The following is a 16,604-nucleotide window of genomic DNA, read 5'->3' as shown; positions in this document are numbered from 1 at the left end:
GTCAGAGGGATGCTTTAGTGTAGACATGGAGCCAATACAAGAGCTATTTTTGTTTGTTTACACCGGCATAATCCAACAGAAAATAGAAAATGCTCAGCTATTACGGCTAGCGAATCATCTTTTTTCCTGCTCAATGTTTTCCATTCATGAAATGTGTATATTTTGGCCGTTTTTATCCGTCATGATAAATTGCTTGAGCCATTTTATAGGCTCTGGGGTTGGCAGGCTCGCTGCGTAAAGCCGGCCAAATCCATCGGTCATTTCGGGTCTCCTGGGCTCTTTAAAACCACCGTGCTGCTATTGGCTTAGATCTGTGGGACCTGATGAATGTCACGACACAGTCTAGCATGAAGCAATTTGATCCATCATTTTGTACAATCACGTGTGCTTCAAGACAAGAGCTGATTGTGATGTGGATCATTCGGTGGCATGAATCCTAATGTCAGGCCTCCGAAAGTTTCCGAGAAGTTGAAGTCTAAATGAAAGTTGTTTTCTTCATGTCCTGCTTTTAATTATGCTCCTGAGACATAGACAGAATTAACTGCAGTGAACACTGTCCACTACACCAACAGTTCCCAAACTAGGAGACACCTTGATGGGGGTCGCGTGAACTGATTTCCATAAATTCAAATACAATTTTAAAAAAGTATATTTTATGTTACTAAACCTAATAATAGGTCAACGTTAAGATAAAACCATGCAAATTGGTAGATATTTCATCAACCTGGTGATTATGACAGATTAGTCATAGCATCAGTTGCAGCAGGTAGATTTAGAGCATGATACAGTGCGACGTTTGCACAAAGGAGATTTATTTTTTGTGAACACTTTCTCTGAAGTCACTGGCAGAATAACTCTCGGGGTCGGGGCTGGAAAGTTTGGGAGCTCCTGCAGTAGACAAATAAACAAATCTAAAACCTGCTTATGAAACAGCAACTCAGGGGAAAACGTCAAGTATGAATGTGATACACACACATTGCCCGGACCAGGTGTCAGGGATATGTGACCTGTTTTGGGGCATGTAAACTGTGGGTGTTGCGAGCTGTGAGCCAGGTTGTATCAAGTTGAGGTAGCAACCACAAATTAAAGTCAAGCCAACAATGCTGGTGGATGGAAAGTAGAGCAGCAACAGGGAAATTTGGGACAGTATGACCTCAACCTCAGGCTAAATGCTGTTTAATGTTGTGTGATTGTTAAACAGCGGGACTGGATTAACACACACTTAACTCCAACCTGCCTGTCCTGAAGAAATACAGCACTGCACTGCAAATTATTATAGTCTTGATGCTGTCGTTTTTTATTAATTTAAAGACACACACACACACACACACACACACACACACACACACACACACACACACACACACACACACACTTGAGAACGAGATGATGCCGTTCAAAGGTTTATCCTAATAAACAAACTTTGCCACCACCCCACATGTATCCTTACTAGGGCTTTGCATTGACTTCCATTCTTTGTGGACAGCCAAATCCTTGGCCTTAAGAAATGGAGTAAAGTGAAATAAATAAAAAAAACAAGAGGCAGTCCCTTCAAGTCTGTTATAGTTTCTCACTGTGTCCCTGCTGGAATAAAAAAAAAATTACCTCATAAAAAACACTAAATTAAACTTGATACGGTTTGTGTATTTACTCATAAAGGGGAGGACAAATCCAGTAAGGTTAATCACATAAGGCTTGTGAGAACAATGAATACTTATGGGTGAGGTAAACCACATTCAATAATACTGAAAGCAAACATAATTCATCTGTATTGCATCATATCCATATTCACATTTAACCATGTATTGACAAAGAGTCCAAAAGAAAAAAAGAGATCTTGTCATTTTACAATTAAATAGAACTGATGGTCAACAAAGCATCTGGCTGGATTTACCTGTTCAAAGTCACCTTAACCTCAACATGTTGCATGGTGTCTATAGGCTAGTGCCTAATTTCCAAAGGATTAAACATAACGTTGGATTTTGTTCCTCCCCAGGAAGGAGCTGTGGTGGCCCTGTTTAAGATCTGCAGGCAGGACCGCTTTAAAGACCTCTATGCTCACGCTCTGAGAACTGTGGCCTCCATCTGCTGCGTGGAGGAGGGCATCAACCAACTCGACAAGGTAGGTTAAAGCCAAGTTTTAAAGTCAACCTAAAACGTTAACGCACTGTGTTAATAACTGCTTATTACATAATTCTTTTATGGAATTAGGTTTTAACCAGGGACAATGCCAGCGGAGCACTGATAAATGAGCCACGCTTGGCCTTAAAGGCAAGTTGTCATCTGAAGTCCATGGCCAGATGTGAGAAATCAATTGAAATAGAAAGGGAATACAAGCAGTGGGAGTACATGAGCACTAATCCGAGTATTCTTGTCATAGAAAAAAAACGGCATTTGGATATGTATGAGAGGGGGGGTGGGGGGGGATGGAGGGAAAGAGAGAGATGACATTAATCAAAAGTAAGTACAGTACTTCCAGTAAAATACCTTGGCTACCTCCAGTCCAGACTGATTATATTTACACTAATCAGCTGAAAGTTGTAGCTCAGACAGGCAGTTGTTCCTCTTCCCAGCAGCACAGTATACTCTGTCTCGCACATATTCAGGCCTGCTCCCACTCATGCTAGGATACGGGAAGCTAGGTTTGTTTTCCCAGTCGAATGTGTGCCAATGATGGAAGCAGCAGCAAGAGGAGGGGAAATAAAGTGTGTGACCATGTAACAGCTGGATGAAAGAATTAACTGGGAAAAGAAAAATAACTTTATTTTTAAATCATATTTTACTTGTGATAGAATGTTCTCTAAAATTTATTTAAAGTCTCTATTTAGGTTTTTAATTGACAGTATCCTATTAAGATTTTTTATACACGCGAACAGTGGAATGGGCTGTGCTCTTAACCTGTGTTAATGCTCCACAGTTACTTCAGAATTATTCAGAGTCCTCCTCAAACAGTTCTACAATATACCATTAATATTTTATTGTTTGTGTGCTGGACGTTGTGTGCAGAGCTTTTCATAAACAGTCTGTGGTGCAGATTGAAGTCAGAACCGTTTGCATTCATCCTACAAGCTTTATCTGCAATGAGGATTTTATAGTCAATGTATAGTCAAAAAATGAAACAGAATTCTCCTTATTACTCTTCACGTATGTGGTTTCTATATAAGATTATTTGATTGACTTATCTCCTGTTATTTATTCATACATTACATGTCGGCTATTTCAGAGGTCTGTTAAGCGAACGACGCAAACTTCAGACATAAGTTCCCAACTTTTCCGAATAAAAACTCTGTAATTCAACTTAAACGTTTCAGTGATAAAATGAGCATTCAGCTTTTACTCTGAAGACAACTTGCTATAGAGGAAGTGTTGTTATGAATGTTGTTGCCATTACGGAGATCATCACTATCGACTCCCATGAATGTCTGTGACCCGCAGTTTGTCTCAGTTACTGCCTGTTGTTGTTGTTTATCAGAGGACAAGGAGAAGACATGATCAACTCAGTCCGCAGACTGAAGGTGCACTGCCCCGCCCCCACTGACTGCTACTGTTTATTACATTTTTGATCATATTTAAACATATCATGCGTCTAAATCGCATCAAACCCGGCACTGCACTGTCTCTGGCAATTCACAGAAGTCATGGCAAGTGTGAAACTGATTAGATGGACAGTTCATGAGATACATGATCCATACACAGACAGGCTAACAGACAGAATAACAGACAGACTAACAGACAGACTGATGTTTGTGGAATTAGCAGGTAGACAACCTGTGCAGCTGATGGTAGCATTTAACTAAAGTAAGTACACGTTTCTTAAACCCTCTCTGATTACTGCAGGAGGACGCATCCACTGTGGTCATTTCATCTTTACTAACACACACACATGCTGCAGGTGATCTTACCAGTTACTTCTGGTTATAAAATGCAGTGTAGAATCTTCTTGCCAAACGTAAGCCTTTTTTTGTTTGTGTCTTCTCATAATGAATAATTGATCACTTAACTCCTTTATATTGTTGAGGAGACAAACATTGACTCACACTGGCTGTATGGGTTTATTACTTTACCTCTGTTTTTGAGAAACTTCCAACAACAGTAGCTGAGTTTTCCAGCTGTCTGTTTATTTGAATGGATGACATCACTAAATCCAGTCACCTCAGGGTTGGTGAACCACCATTAAACTCTCACTGTATAATTTCAGGATGGGAGGCAGTGAAGAAAAAAACACTTCTCAGTGTGTAAGTTCAAACGTGTTGTTCTATCCCTGCTGACAGAATTCTACAGTACACACAGATGAGTCATGGTTTACAGTGAGGCTCTGGTATGCAGAGATGACATTATTATACCGGACCTCCTGACCGCTGAGCTGACCCTTTAGACCTGCATGACTCCTCGCTGTGTCTGTGTACGTGGAGGGAGGAGAAAAAAAAGGGGTGAGGCAGCGAGAGAGAGAGAACTAATGATACAGCCTTCTTTGTTTGTCCTTGTCTGTTCCCTTTTGAGAATTCAACCAAAATAAACAACAGACGCACCTGTGTCAAGCAAGCGTTTACAGAGAGACAAATATAACCTGATTCCGGCGAATAATGATGCCACAGCGGTGTCTGTGTTCACATATAGAGCAGCTGGGACGGCATGAATCATCCAAGTGTGAAAAGTTTTTAAACAGGAACCAAAGTCCGCCCCAGATTAGCAGCCCTGTCCCCCGGGGGAGAGGCTGTCAGGCAAGTCTGCGCTACCAAGCGCTCACCGGCGGCCGCTCAGGCTTGAGAAACACAACTGTCACTGTTGAAGGGGCCGGTGTGCACCAGCACTGCTCATTGGTAAAGATACAGCACACTACTTAGTTTTAATTCCCTGCAGGAACATTATGCAATCTGAACATGGTGAATGGGGAAAGTATTGATTATAAGCGACATGCACAAAGAAAAATAACCCCCTAGATGATGTAGAGGATTGATGTTGTATCAGAGTGCAACACACACTGTCTTTGAGTTGTGTTGTTTAGTGTTGAATCATTTGACATAGCACACAACAAATGTGATACAAACTGAATTCAAGTCGTCAGGGTATGGAAACCTGGATGTGGCGAAAATAAAATCAATCAATCAGTCAATCATTAATTTGTATTTGTAAAAGCCTGTATTCACAAATCACAATTTGACTGATAGGGCCTGACAATGTGGAACATTTTCTGTCTTTAACCCTTGACAAGAGAAAAACAACCCCACAATAATAATTTAAACCTCAGAGAGTGCCTCATGTGAGGGACGGAGAGAAGAGCAACAGATGCTGAGTGTAACAGAGCAAATCAACAAAATAACAATATTAACAAAATTCATGACAAAAGACTGTGTATAAATAGAAAATGCATGAATTCATAAATGTATGGATGAATAATGTTTAAAGTTCTAAAAGGTCTGACAGAGATAAAGGGAGCAGCAAATACACAATTGTAATGACAGTGTTAATAACCGTAATAGTATTATATGTGAGCAAGGTATTTTGTATATCTGCGGAGCTACTTGTAATCATAGTCCACGATCAGATAACACCCAGGATGTGGATCTGCAATGATAAAGCACAAGGACTCTGGAGAAGAAGTCGAAAACTAAAAGCCTTTCTGAAAAATGTTTAGGCTTAATGCTTAAATCTGCGATGATGGCCTGTATAATTATAGCTGGACCTCTCATTCATTTATAGGATACAACAAAAAAAAAACTACTTTGTTATTTGACCACAATTGCCAACTCTCTGCCAAGTGTTCATCCATCCATCCATCATACCGCTTATCCATCTGAGGGCAATGGGGGGTTGGGGTGAATCTCAGCTGACGTAGAGGAAAAGTTACAGATTTTCCTTTTGTGTGTCTATGTTTAAGATCCTGCACTTTGGTTCTTGACTCTCAAAAGTGCAGAAAAGTTATTTCTGACGAAAAAGTGAATGAGATACATCCGTTGTGCTGTGAATGAGGAGGTATAGGGAACATTCTATTTTTGGGAAAGAGGGAAAGAGGGGAGGGAGTGAAGAGTGGATTGTTCCACGTCAGTGGGTTGTGCTGGCATAGTGCCAATGACGTCCACACAGACTAAAACAGGGAATGACCCTGTGAAGCTTGGTGCCCATCAGCAGGTATAGGACCTTAAATGTTGAGTTTCAGATGCTCCCATCAGGGGGAAGCTTTATTCTACTTAAAGGAAGCACCAACAGATACAGATTATCCTTTGTTCCTTCCGGAGCTACTCCAGAATTATTCCTTGTCTTTATTTAATTTTCCTAAACAGTCTATGGCACAGAGAGAAGTTACAAAACATTGCATTTATCCTACCTGGTTTATCTGCAAGGATGATTTTACCCTCAACAACTTTCATAAAATGTTACTGAATTTGATTTATTACAGTTCACGTGTGTGGCTCATATAGAAGTTTGAGTTATTTCCCATTCATGTCGGCTATATCAGAGGTCTGCCCAGCAAGAGACACAATCTTCAAACCCCTGTTTACAACTTTTCAAAATAAAAGCTCTCTAATTCGTAAATAATTAGTTTTATTGCACTACAGCAATAAAACATACATTGTGCTTTCACTTTGTAGACAAATTGCTAATACAGTTGTGGAATTAGTAGGTAGATACCTATCATTATTTCCTATACTATATGATGACTGTTGACTGAAAAACAAATTGCCTCTCAGGGACATTTAAGTTTTACACTCTACTCTAAGACTGTTAGGTGTGGCAGCTGAGAGCTGACCGATGTTTGTCTCTAAACTTTTATGTTTCAGCTGAGTTGGCTGCTGGTGACAGAGCACCAGAGGTTTTAATGTTCTCATTACTAAATGATATCAATAATGACAATGAGAGGAGAAGTCAGTGTTATAAAAAGGAATGTCATGCAGCAGGTGATGCATTTCATTCCCTGGAGATCACCACCCTGCAGTTTATGATAGTTTATGAATTTTAATTGTTGGAGCATTTCCAAAGTATGTGCTGATTTTCACACTAATGCATGAATGCAAGACTTGCTCATGGTGCAGGGTCACAAACAGCAGCAGTGAGAAAGATTGTATGAACTGTGCAACACTGTCCCCAAGTGGATAAATATCTGTTCTACAGCTCCATCATTTTCTGAAGCATTGACACTCGAACATCAAATCATTTAGATGATCAAAATGATTAAACACAAATACAGTGGCTTGTTGCTGGTTAGAAGACCCACTATTAATGGTTAATGGTATATATATATATATATATACTATAGTCTTATAGTGTTAATGATCACTCAAAGTACTTTACAGTACAGTTTTGCCCTTCACCCATTCACACACACATTCATACAGTGCAAGTATGAGCAGAACTTTCTCTATAACACACCAATCACACAATGGCAGCACAACCATCAGGGAACACTTCGCTAAGGACACACAGAAGAGACTGGGATCGAACCGTCGGTTAGTGGATGACCCACTCTTCCATCCGAGCCAAATATGCCCACATTCACACAGTTCCAAAGAATACATATCCATGTTGGCAAAAAACATAAAGGCAAACACAACACTGGCTCTGGTCTAGTGGGTATTAATCTGCAATCATGGTCTTGGTGATTCATTGACACTGCACTCAAATACTAAAGTAAAGTGATATATTAATAAAGTTCCACCACCCTGGCAACTTGTGGCTTTCATTTAATTTCTCAAAATATAGAAATTTCCAACTAGTACAGACATCAGACTTAAATGGAGGCTCAGCAGTTCAGACAGGCACTGATGTCATGTATAGTCACATATTCCATACACCCTCCACTCATGTCCAACTCCATGATCTGTCTCTCATTATAGTTTTTTTTAGCATATTTAGTCTGTTTACAACAGTGCTAACAGAGAGCTTTCTCCGGTTTGGCCTTTTTTTGTGAGTTCAGTCAGACAACTCACATTCAAACATTTTTTACAACAGTAGGACAGGTTCATGTTTGGTGTCTAGGCTCCGACTTAATCACTCCCCCCGATATGATTAAATAGATATCATGGGAGGGATGAGCAAATACTTGTAACCCCCAGTCGGAGCCTACAGGTGGACGCTGAGGTGGTGGAGGGGCTGAAGCAACTGGCAGCAATACTGACACAGCAGTGGGGGCAAGCAAAGGGAGTGATGGGAAATGCTCTCTGCTTAAATAGACCGCCTTATAAGCTGGGTGTGTATTAAAGATGATTGTGGAGAGTGAGGTATGTCACATGAATAATGTCATATGATTGGAGCAGTGCAGCTCGAGTTGGCTGCCTGAACTAGCTCGCAGGCGTCGCTCCATTTGTTTAACATGTGTTCTTAAAGGGGTGGATCCAGGAGCAGGGCCAGGGGGTACTTGCCCCATCTGAAATCTGATTGACCCCTGAAGTGCCCCTTTCCTTATTTTCTAAGATTCTTTGAAGTTCACAATGTGCTTGATCAAGGAACAAATTTCTAAATATATTCAATGTTGTGTGGCTTTCTCAAAGCTATAGAGTTAACAGTAAACAGGGAATGACTTAAATGTGCACCCTACTGAATCAGGAACTGTATATGGATGTTGGTCATATAATTGGCCCCTCTGTGTAAATTGTGGCCACTTTATGGCCCCTTATTCAGAAAAATCCTATATCCACCACTGTGTTCGTGCTCAGTAAAATGTTTTGCAGCAGGTTGTCTGAGGTGGTGGTATTAGTGGGTGTAAGGAGGGTAATTAATCGTTTTGTGCTTTTTGCTTTTTAGTAAATGTGCAGCTCTTAACTTTACTTTCCACATAGATCACACACACCAGAGAAGTCTGATGCCACGTATTGTTCAACATATCTCAAAAGAATAATCGGACAGAAACAGTTACAGCTAACATGCAATTAAGTCAAGATGGGCTGATAAGTTGATAAGTTGACTGTTCAAACATAACAGATCATGGTGAATTATGATGTGGTGCCTAATGTGTATTTATCTAATTTGCAGGTGGATGGGATCCTGTGCCTGGCGGACATCTTGACCGATGACAGCAGCGTGGAAGCAGCCCGGGCCGAGGCGGCGGCGGTCGTGGCTCAGATCACCTCGCCTCACCACACGTCCACGCAGCACCTCGCCAGCTTCCTGGAGAGCATGCACGACATCGTCACCTCGCTCATCAGTGAGTGGACATGGCACTGATGATGTCACAGCTGACCATTGACTTTGACAAAAAAGAACCATCATTGAGATTTAATTGTAGAGGAAATAAAATGATAGGGTTGTTAAATTATTTATTTATATTTTTTAACGCAGCCTTATCATTAGTAGGGATTTAGTGTGGGAATATTTAATTTGAGTGCATAATAACAGAGGTTCACAGCGCTATTTCATATGTACCCCAGATGTCAGTTTATTAGGTACACTTATCTAAAACGAATGCAGTCGAATACGAGCCTCTAGTTTGTGGTGCTGTTAAATTGTATTATATTGAGAAGCGTTTCAAATATTATGTCCATGCGACTCTGGCTCCAAATGCACCAGGCAGATGTGTTCAGCAGGATATTGTGGCTTCATTTCTGGAAAGTGGGAGGAAGCAGAGACATGTCATCTATCTTTATATACAGTCAATGATCCAACTCAGTCCTATCAATGAGAGCAGAGTAAACAGAATAGAATCTCAGGGGGTGGTGATCTTCAAATTAAAAACTCAATACATTAACACAGGATTTACTACAAGAATGACCTTTTACCTTGCTAGACCTAAATAACAGGGTATTTGCCTTGAATCTGATATTCTGTAATAATACAAGTACAATTAACTATTTTCTTTCAATGAGTGAGTAGCCTCAAACTGATGTAAAGACTATTGTACTCAGGTAGTACACCTCAAGGCTGAGGCTGATGTGTCAAGTTTTCCCTGGCATTACATTTGTTACTGTTTTTAGTTGAACAGTCTGTGTTTATTCCCTCAGAGTTGTGTGAGAGCGCCTCCTGTGGTGAGGTGTTCCTCCTTGCGTCCGCAGCCTTGGCCAACATCACCTTCTTTGACAGCATGGCCTGTGAGATTCTCCTGCAGCTCAACGCCGTCCACATCCTGCTGCAGGCCTGCAATGACAGACAGAGGGTCGACACACCCTACTCCAAAGACCAGGTGCAAATGTGCATTCAGCTTTTATTTCTTTATTGCTCATAGGGACAGGGAGTGTGGATGAATTCAAGTTAGTGGTTTACATGAGCAAGTCCGCCGTATGTCACGATTTTATTTAAATTAAAATATACAAGTAAACTGTTGTGAGACAAAACATCATGAATTTTCAATGGCGTCTGTATGTGTATATGTCATCATGTTGTTTTGTATTCATTGTTGTTTCAATCTAAGGTGGTGACCATCTTGGCAAACCTCTCAGTCTTAGAGCAGTGTGCAGCTGAAGTCCTGCAGGAGCAAGGTAAACAGTTTTGCAACAAAAATTTTAAGGGGAATGTAACATAACAGTTCGTTATATTAGGCAAAATTGTTTAAATACATGATAAACAACTGAACTACTCATTAAGCCATTAGGTGAGGACGAGTGAAAAAAGTTTGTGTAATTCTTCTTTAATCCTCAAGATGGAAGCACCAAGCAACATCTGTGAAGCAGTGTTAAAATAATAGATCAACCAATGAGCAGGTTCATAATCATTATGTATTTTCTTTCTTCAAGTTAAAGGTTTATATTTTCTGCTATGTATATTTTCTGCTATGTATATTTTCTGCTATGTATTTCATATACATAGATGGATAGATCATTGAGTTATAGCCTGATGGTGCCTGTATCATTACTATTCTTCCATCTTGTCAGGCAGTTAGTATTTCCAAATACAGTATATGTAATGAACAGACAAGATTACTATTAACATTATTGTACTGTAATTTATTTTAATATTCTGCACAATTTATTCAAATATCAGTTTGTTATTATCTTTGTGCCAGCAATTGAAAATACAATTTTCTTGAACCAAATTTATGTGAGCTAGAATGACACTACTTCCACCAAGGCCCAACAGTCCTCTTATGAAACCACATTTAAATGCACTAGATCCAGTTTTTTATTTAGATCTACACCAAATTTCACACTCTCATAAATATCAGTCCTGCAAACATGCCTTTCTTTCATCAAAATAATCCATGAATTATTGTCTAAAACTTCGACAAAAGTTCTTCCCTGACCGATACCACATCCTTTCACCAAGTTTGATGGTAATCCGTCTGGTAGTTTTTGTGTAATGCTGGTAACTGACAAAAAAGCACTGATAAATCCATAACCTCCCCGGCAGAGGTAACCACTTGAAGGCCTGGCTGGTTTGCTGTAATCTGGATGATACACTTCTTGTTTTGTAGCAGCACTTTTAGTTCAGATATTTTTCTAAAAATGACGTATGTAATGTTTGTCTCCTTTTTAATTCACCTGGGAACTTTGTTTTTTCTGAGTCTCGTGTAACTTAATGTCTTAAAGGTTCAGTGTGTAGAATTTAGTGACCTCTAGTGGTGAAGTTGCATGTTGCAGCTGAATTCCCCTCACCTCACCCTCCCCTTCCGAACATGAAAGAGAACCTGTGGTAGTCTTCAGTCGTCATACAAACTCAAAAGGTGTTTAGTTTGTCCAGTCTGGGCTACTTTAAAAAACAAGGCGGCCTCAGTCGAGAGGACCCGCTCCCGATGTAAATATAAACGGCTCCTTCAAGGCTAAAGAAAACAATTTTTTTTACAATTTAGTTGATCACACACTGGTAAAAACATCATTAGGATTCAATTTCTGCCAATAGATCCATTTTCACCTAAATCTTACACACTGGATCTTTGATGGCGAATTTCAAGCTGATCTGTTTCTTGTGTTTGGTTCCTATGGTTCCGACTGTGTTACATTGTTATGTCTTATTTGTATCTAACTTATTTCTTATCTGTTTGCTGCCTTCATTTGCAACGCTAATCTAAAATGTGTTCCTATGGTATTGTGTTCCAATCTGTGCTGTTTCTTGTACCTCTGTTCCTCTCCGGCCTTCCTGATATCCTTGCCTCTTTGGTTTCTTGCTTGGCTAATCTGTATTTTGCATTATTGTGTTTTAGGAACAGAGCGATTGCTGCTGCTGCTGGGAGAGAAACCATCCTCCTCCAGTCCATCAGAGGGCGCCGCCTGCGAGCGTGTCCAGCAGAAAGCTGCCGTCACTCTGGCCCGTCTTAGCAGAGACCCTGATGTGGCCCAAACAGCCATCCAGCTGAAAGGTACTGCAGATTTTTAGTTTTATATACACAGGTACGCTAAGTACTAAATAAAGAGCAACACAGAAAACAAATGTTAATTGGGAAGGATTAGCACAACATATGTCAAATTCAATTCTAACAAATATTTTCATCTGTCTTTGTCACTGTTTATTTAATTTTGGTTTGTATGTATTATATGACTTTAATTGTATCTATTAAATTATGGTCTGGGGTCCATAAAGACTTAAGCTTACAAATATGAGAGACAAAACAAGGAACATTTATCATAAAATAGTTTATTTTAATTGAGGAGGAAATTATTCATTTGGAATGCTCGGAAATCTGACCAAGGAGAAGGCAAAAGGATCAATGAGCATAATTACGATAAAGGTGGATATTGAATGGAGCCTGGAAAAGTGCTCCGTTTGTAAGAAGTGAGGCTAAATATACAAAATTACCAAGTAGACAGAATTCTCTGATTCTAATGGTAAAGCTTCCCTTGAAGATTTACAATTTACTATACATAATATTAATATTATGAAGAGTATTAATATTTATTTACCTAACTTTCAGAATAATTTCACAGGGCCAGAGAGGTCTGTATCTGATCACCGACATACTGTGCATACTGTGCATACTGTATGTACTATATGTCCATTCCCCTGCATACCTTATCGTCTCCTGGGAAGCAGCTCTGTATAAATACTTGATGAAACCTCATAATTTGATCCGCAGAGATTCACATACTTTACAATCCATAACGAGTCATACATGAAAAGAGTGACTCTTTTTTAATCAAGAAAATAACGTAAAAGCAAATAATATCGCAGAACTTGAATGCACCTGAAAACTTACACAATTACACACAGTACTTTTACAGTAAATACCTCCTGTAAACAAGTAGAACTGCTTTGCACATCCATTTGACATCAATATCTGAGAAGGTGACAAGATTTTAACTGAACATCTTTCCCTCTTGTCTTAGCGGTTCCTCTTCTCATTGAGCTGTGTCGTTCCCCTACTGAGAGAAATAACAGCGACTCAGTGCTGGTCGCCTGCCTGGTGGGTGTACAGTGTGTGTGTCCATATGCTTGTGTGTGCGCAGACCCTCAGATATGTATAAATAACTCCATGTCCAGAATACAAATGTGTAATTTAAACATTCAAACTGTCTATTTCAGTTGTACCCCTGAAACAACATGTTCAACTGTGCTGCACTGCTACGACTTCAATAGAACAAACTGGGGGCATTATACCACAGGCCTGCATGTGTAACATCAGTGCAGCAATTGACTGTCCAATTTAATTACCTCCACAGGGTAACATTAGAAAAGTGAAAAGATATATATCACAACCTCAGTATCTTTAAGCTACTTTGAGAAAGCTGACTGATTCACATCATCTCAAATGTCGTATGTTTAAATATGTACATATCATGAATAATATCCCTGCTCATACGTATAATTCCCTCAATCTGATCATGATTATTAAAACCAGTTCTTAAGCCCGTTGAGGGGATGCGGAGCGCATAATGGTCGGGAGCTTAATTGGGCTGCCTCGCTGCGCTGAGCAATGTCCTCGTCTTCACTGTAACCACACTTGTCAGTCTATTCAAATTAATGTGATTCTATTTTATCCTTCTAGCCAAGGGTTAAGGAGTACACTTGTAGGTGTTGAATTTGTATCTTCAAAGGACACGGAGCTGTCACAGATCGTTTGTAATCTTAAATGTAAATGTTGGAGGTCCTCCTGACTGAATGCGCTCGAGACGTCACACACGCGCTACTCATCTGCTTTTGAAAAAAATCACGCTGCATTACAGAGCTTCTGGTCAAGTAGGACTGAACTCATTTCTATAGTTTCATCAGGTAGAACAGTATTACTAGTTGGTTCTTTGCTGCTAAAATAAAGGATCATTTTAACCTATAAAACCTGTACAGTTACAGTTCTATCTCCTGGGTTGTAAAAATGTGTGATTGCATATGTTTCTAAATGAGTTAATATTTGCACACAGCAGTCCTGTGAATTGCATTCTGTGTATGTCTGTGTGTTTTTTTGTCGTTATGCACTAGTACTGACATGTGTGTGTGTGTGTCTCCAGGCTGCCCTGAGGAGACTGGCAGCAGGGTGTCCAGACAGCATCGAGGCAGCGGACCACCAGCAGCTCATCAAACCGCGGCTGGTCGACTCCTTCCTGCTGTGTTCTAACATGGAGGAGAGCTTTGTATGACGGCCTGCACACTCAACACAGAGAGCGGAGTGCTGAGCTCGTGTACCAGATCATGTACATATAATGTTTCATGACACAGAGACGACTAAAGAGCAGGTTCACTCCAAAACATTCTGAGTGAGAATTTGTTTTTCCCCCAAATTTTCTCCTGGACCCTTTGGATTTGGGTAAACGGAGCGAAGCTGCAGCATGTCAGCTTGAATGGATGCAGATATGTAAAATGTACAGACACGTTCAGCCGAGTGCAACTCAGTGGCTGCATTAAATCCAAGGAATGTGTGCAAGTTCAGTAGTTATTTTTTTGATAGTGGTTATTCAGTCATTATTGTGTATGAGTGGGTGCTACTCTTTGCAAAAGGAACGTACAACCTGTTGTGAATGAAACACTTTATCTGTTACCACTGTGGAATGTTTTTGTTCTTGTCTGAAGATGTTGTATCCAAAGCATCTCAACTATCTGAGAACAGGGGACGATGTCGACTTAGCGAAGTGGATAATACAGTAAAATGCCTCCGTTCATCGTCTGAAGCATTAACCATTGATGGTGTTGGTCTGAATTATTTCCTCTCAACTCTTCATAAGCAGGTTTGTAAAGAATATGTTTTCAATCAGCCGCCACTTTATTCAGTCAACTCTTTAAAACTAAATTATTACAGTTAGAACTATTATGTGTTTTCAGTATGTATGTTATCTGTGTATATTAATTGACAAGGCACTATTAGTATTTAATTTTTTAACTGAAGCATGGTCTATTTGCCCTGGTGTGGAACATATTGTCTCATAAAGAGCTTTGAATGGAATGTTGAACTTCATTTTCCATAATCTCAATCATGACATATTTGCTACTCGAAAATGAATCTTTTTTAAAAAGTCTTTGGTTTGAATATAAAGTTGCATTTTATTTAAATAGAATTACCATTATTGTATGCCATTCATGGAATAAAGGCAATCATCCATCTAAAGCTCAGTGTGTTTCATCATAGTCAATTACTGCCTTATGAAGCCTTTTTAAATGTTCCATGAGAACATGTGCATTTTACTTTTGGAATTGAAAACTTTGGGCAATACCTTGGAACGCATTAATAATTTGATTGAATAAACGTTTTAGGGATTTGTTGAATTGCATAGTACTGATGATGATGATAATAACTAACTTGCTCACATTATTCTCACAATATTAGAAATCATTTACTAATAAAGGCTGTAGGTAGATTCCAGGCTCAGTGAATACTGATCAGCTGAACATTGGCTGGTATATGGAGATTATGTTTCACTCCTGTCCATCTGTTTCTTGGTTTGTTTGTAAGCAAGATCACACAAAAATAACAATGGATTTCCACACAACTTGGTGGAAGGATGAGACACGGGCCAACAAAGAACTCTTGGTGTCGATCTGGATCACGGATCCAGGATCCAGGATCCAGGATTTTATTTTCACTTTCTTTAACATTGCAAAATTGGATGGGTTTTATCATTTTCAACATTTTCCCAGAGATTAATTCATGGATCTGACGAAAACATCTGGCACATCCAATGAGCTGATGGTGCAGCTTGATTGAATTAAAGGAGACTACTGAGAGTTAATTCTGAGCCATCAGTAATATTAAATAAAACTTAATTTTAAAATCTTATTTTGGAGTCTTATTTTCATGGCTTTTGTGATGTAATGGCTGACACGCCTATAAATGTCATGACATACACAGTGGATTCTGCATAAGCATTGGCACTGCAAGGTCCAAGATCAGTTTAAACACTAGGTGGCCTTGGGAGCCATGTTCAACCAATTTGGTAATAAATGTGATATTAAAACCCAGCATTGATGTATTTCATCAAAGAACAGTGATTTAATTTAGTTTAAAGCTCAAAAGAACACATTTAAGTGTGCGGTCTGTCTTTAGCTCTGCTGCTCTCGTTGCATCGTTTTCAGCAGCATGCAGCTGTTTACAGCATCAAATAGCTCCTAGCAGCTGGAGAGTTAGACATGTCCCTCGGCAAAACAGGGGTTAGAGAGAGAGTATTAGACTTAACATTCACCAGATGGACAGAAACACAACTCTAGATAAATTATAATGTTGCTCCACAACTGTTGGATGTGGAAATTATCAACTCGCTGCTAATTATATTATTATATCTACTTGTACACTAGCAATGACATGGTTACACAACCTTTTTTCT

General features: G+C 39.5%; 1 protein-coding gene across 3 annotated transcripts in view; it reads left to right on the top strand.

Moving 5' to 3' along the window:
* The window catches only part of LOC118110047 (protein inscuteable homolog), a 55,669-nt gene extending 39,609 nt beyond the window's left edge, over nucleotides 1-16,060 (top strand). For 2 of the 3 annotated variants that reach the window (XM_035157601.2, XM_035157600.2), the window contains exons 7-13: nucleotides 1,997-2,122; nucleotides 8,968-9,139; nucleotides 9,933-10,111; nucleotides 10,340-10,406; nucleotides 12,065-12,220; nucleotides 13,185-13,261; nucleotides 14,301-16,060. In XM_035157601.2, the coding sequence (XP_035013492.1) occupies nucleotides 1,997-2,122; nucleotides 8,968-9,139; nucleotides 9,933-10,111; nucleotides 10,340-10,406; nucleotides 12,065-12,220; nucleotides 13,185-13,261; nucleotides 14,301-14,429 (906 nt within the window). In that variant the 3' untranslated portion in view covers nucleotides 14,430-16,060. The remainder of the gene's footprint in view (nucleotides 1-1,996; nucleotides 2,123-8,967; nucleotides 9,140-9,932; nucleotides 10,112-10,339; nucleotides 10,407-12,064; nucleotides 12,221-13,184; nucleotides 13,262-14,300) is intronic. The other variant, XM_035157599.2, reaches the window with a different exon arrangement.
* The last annotated feature ends 544 nt before the right edge of the window (nucleotides 16,061-16,604 follow it).

This window comes from Hippoglossus stenolepis, chromosome 5, assembly GCF_022539355.2.
Source record: "Hippoglossus stenolepis isolate QCI-W04-F060 chromosome 5, HSTE1.2, whole genome shotgun sequence".
Lineage (NCBI taxonomy): Eukaryota > Metazoa > Chordata > Actinopteri > Pleuronectiformes > Pleuronectidae > Hippoglossus > Hippoglossus stenolepis.
Note: the sequence above shows the minus strand (reverse complement) of the source record. Positions and strands in the feature narration are given on the sequence as shown.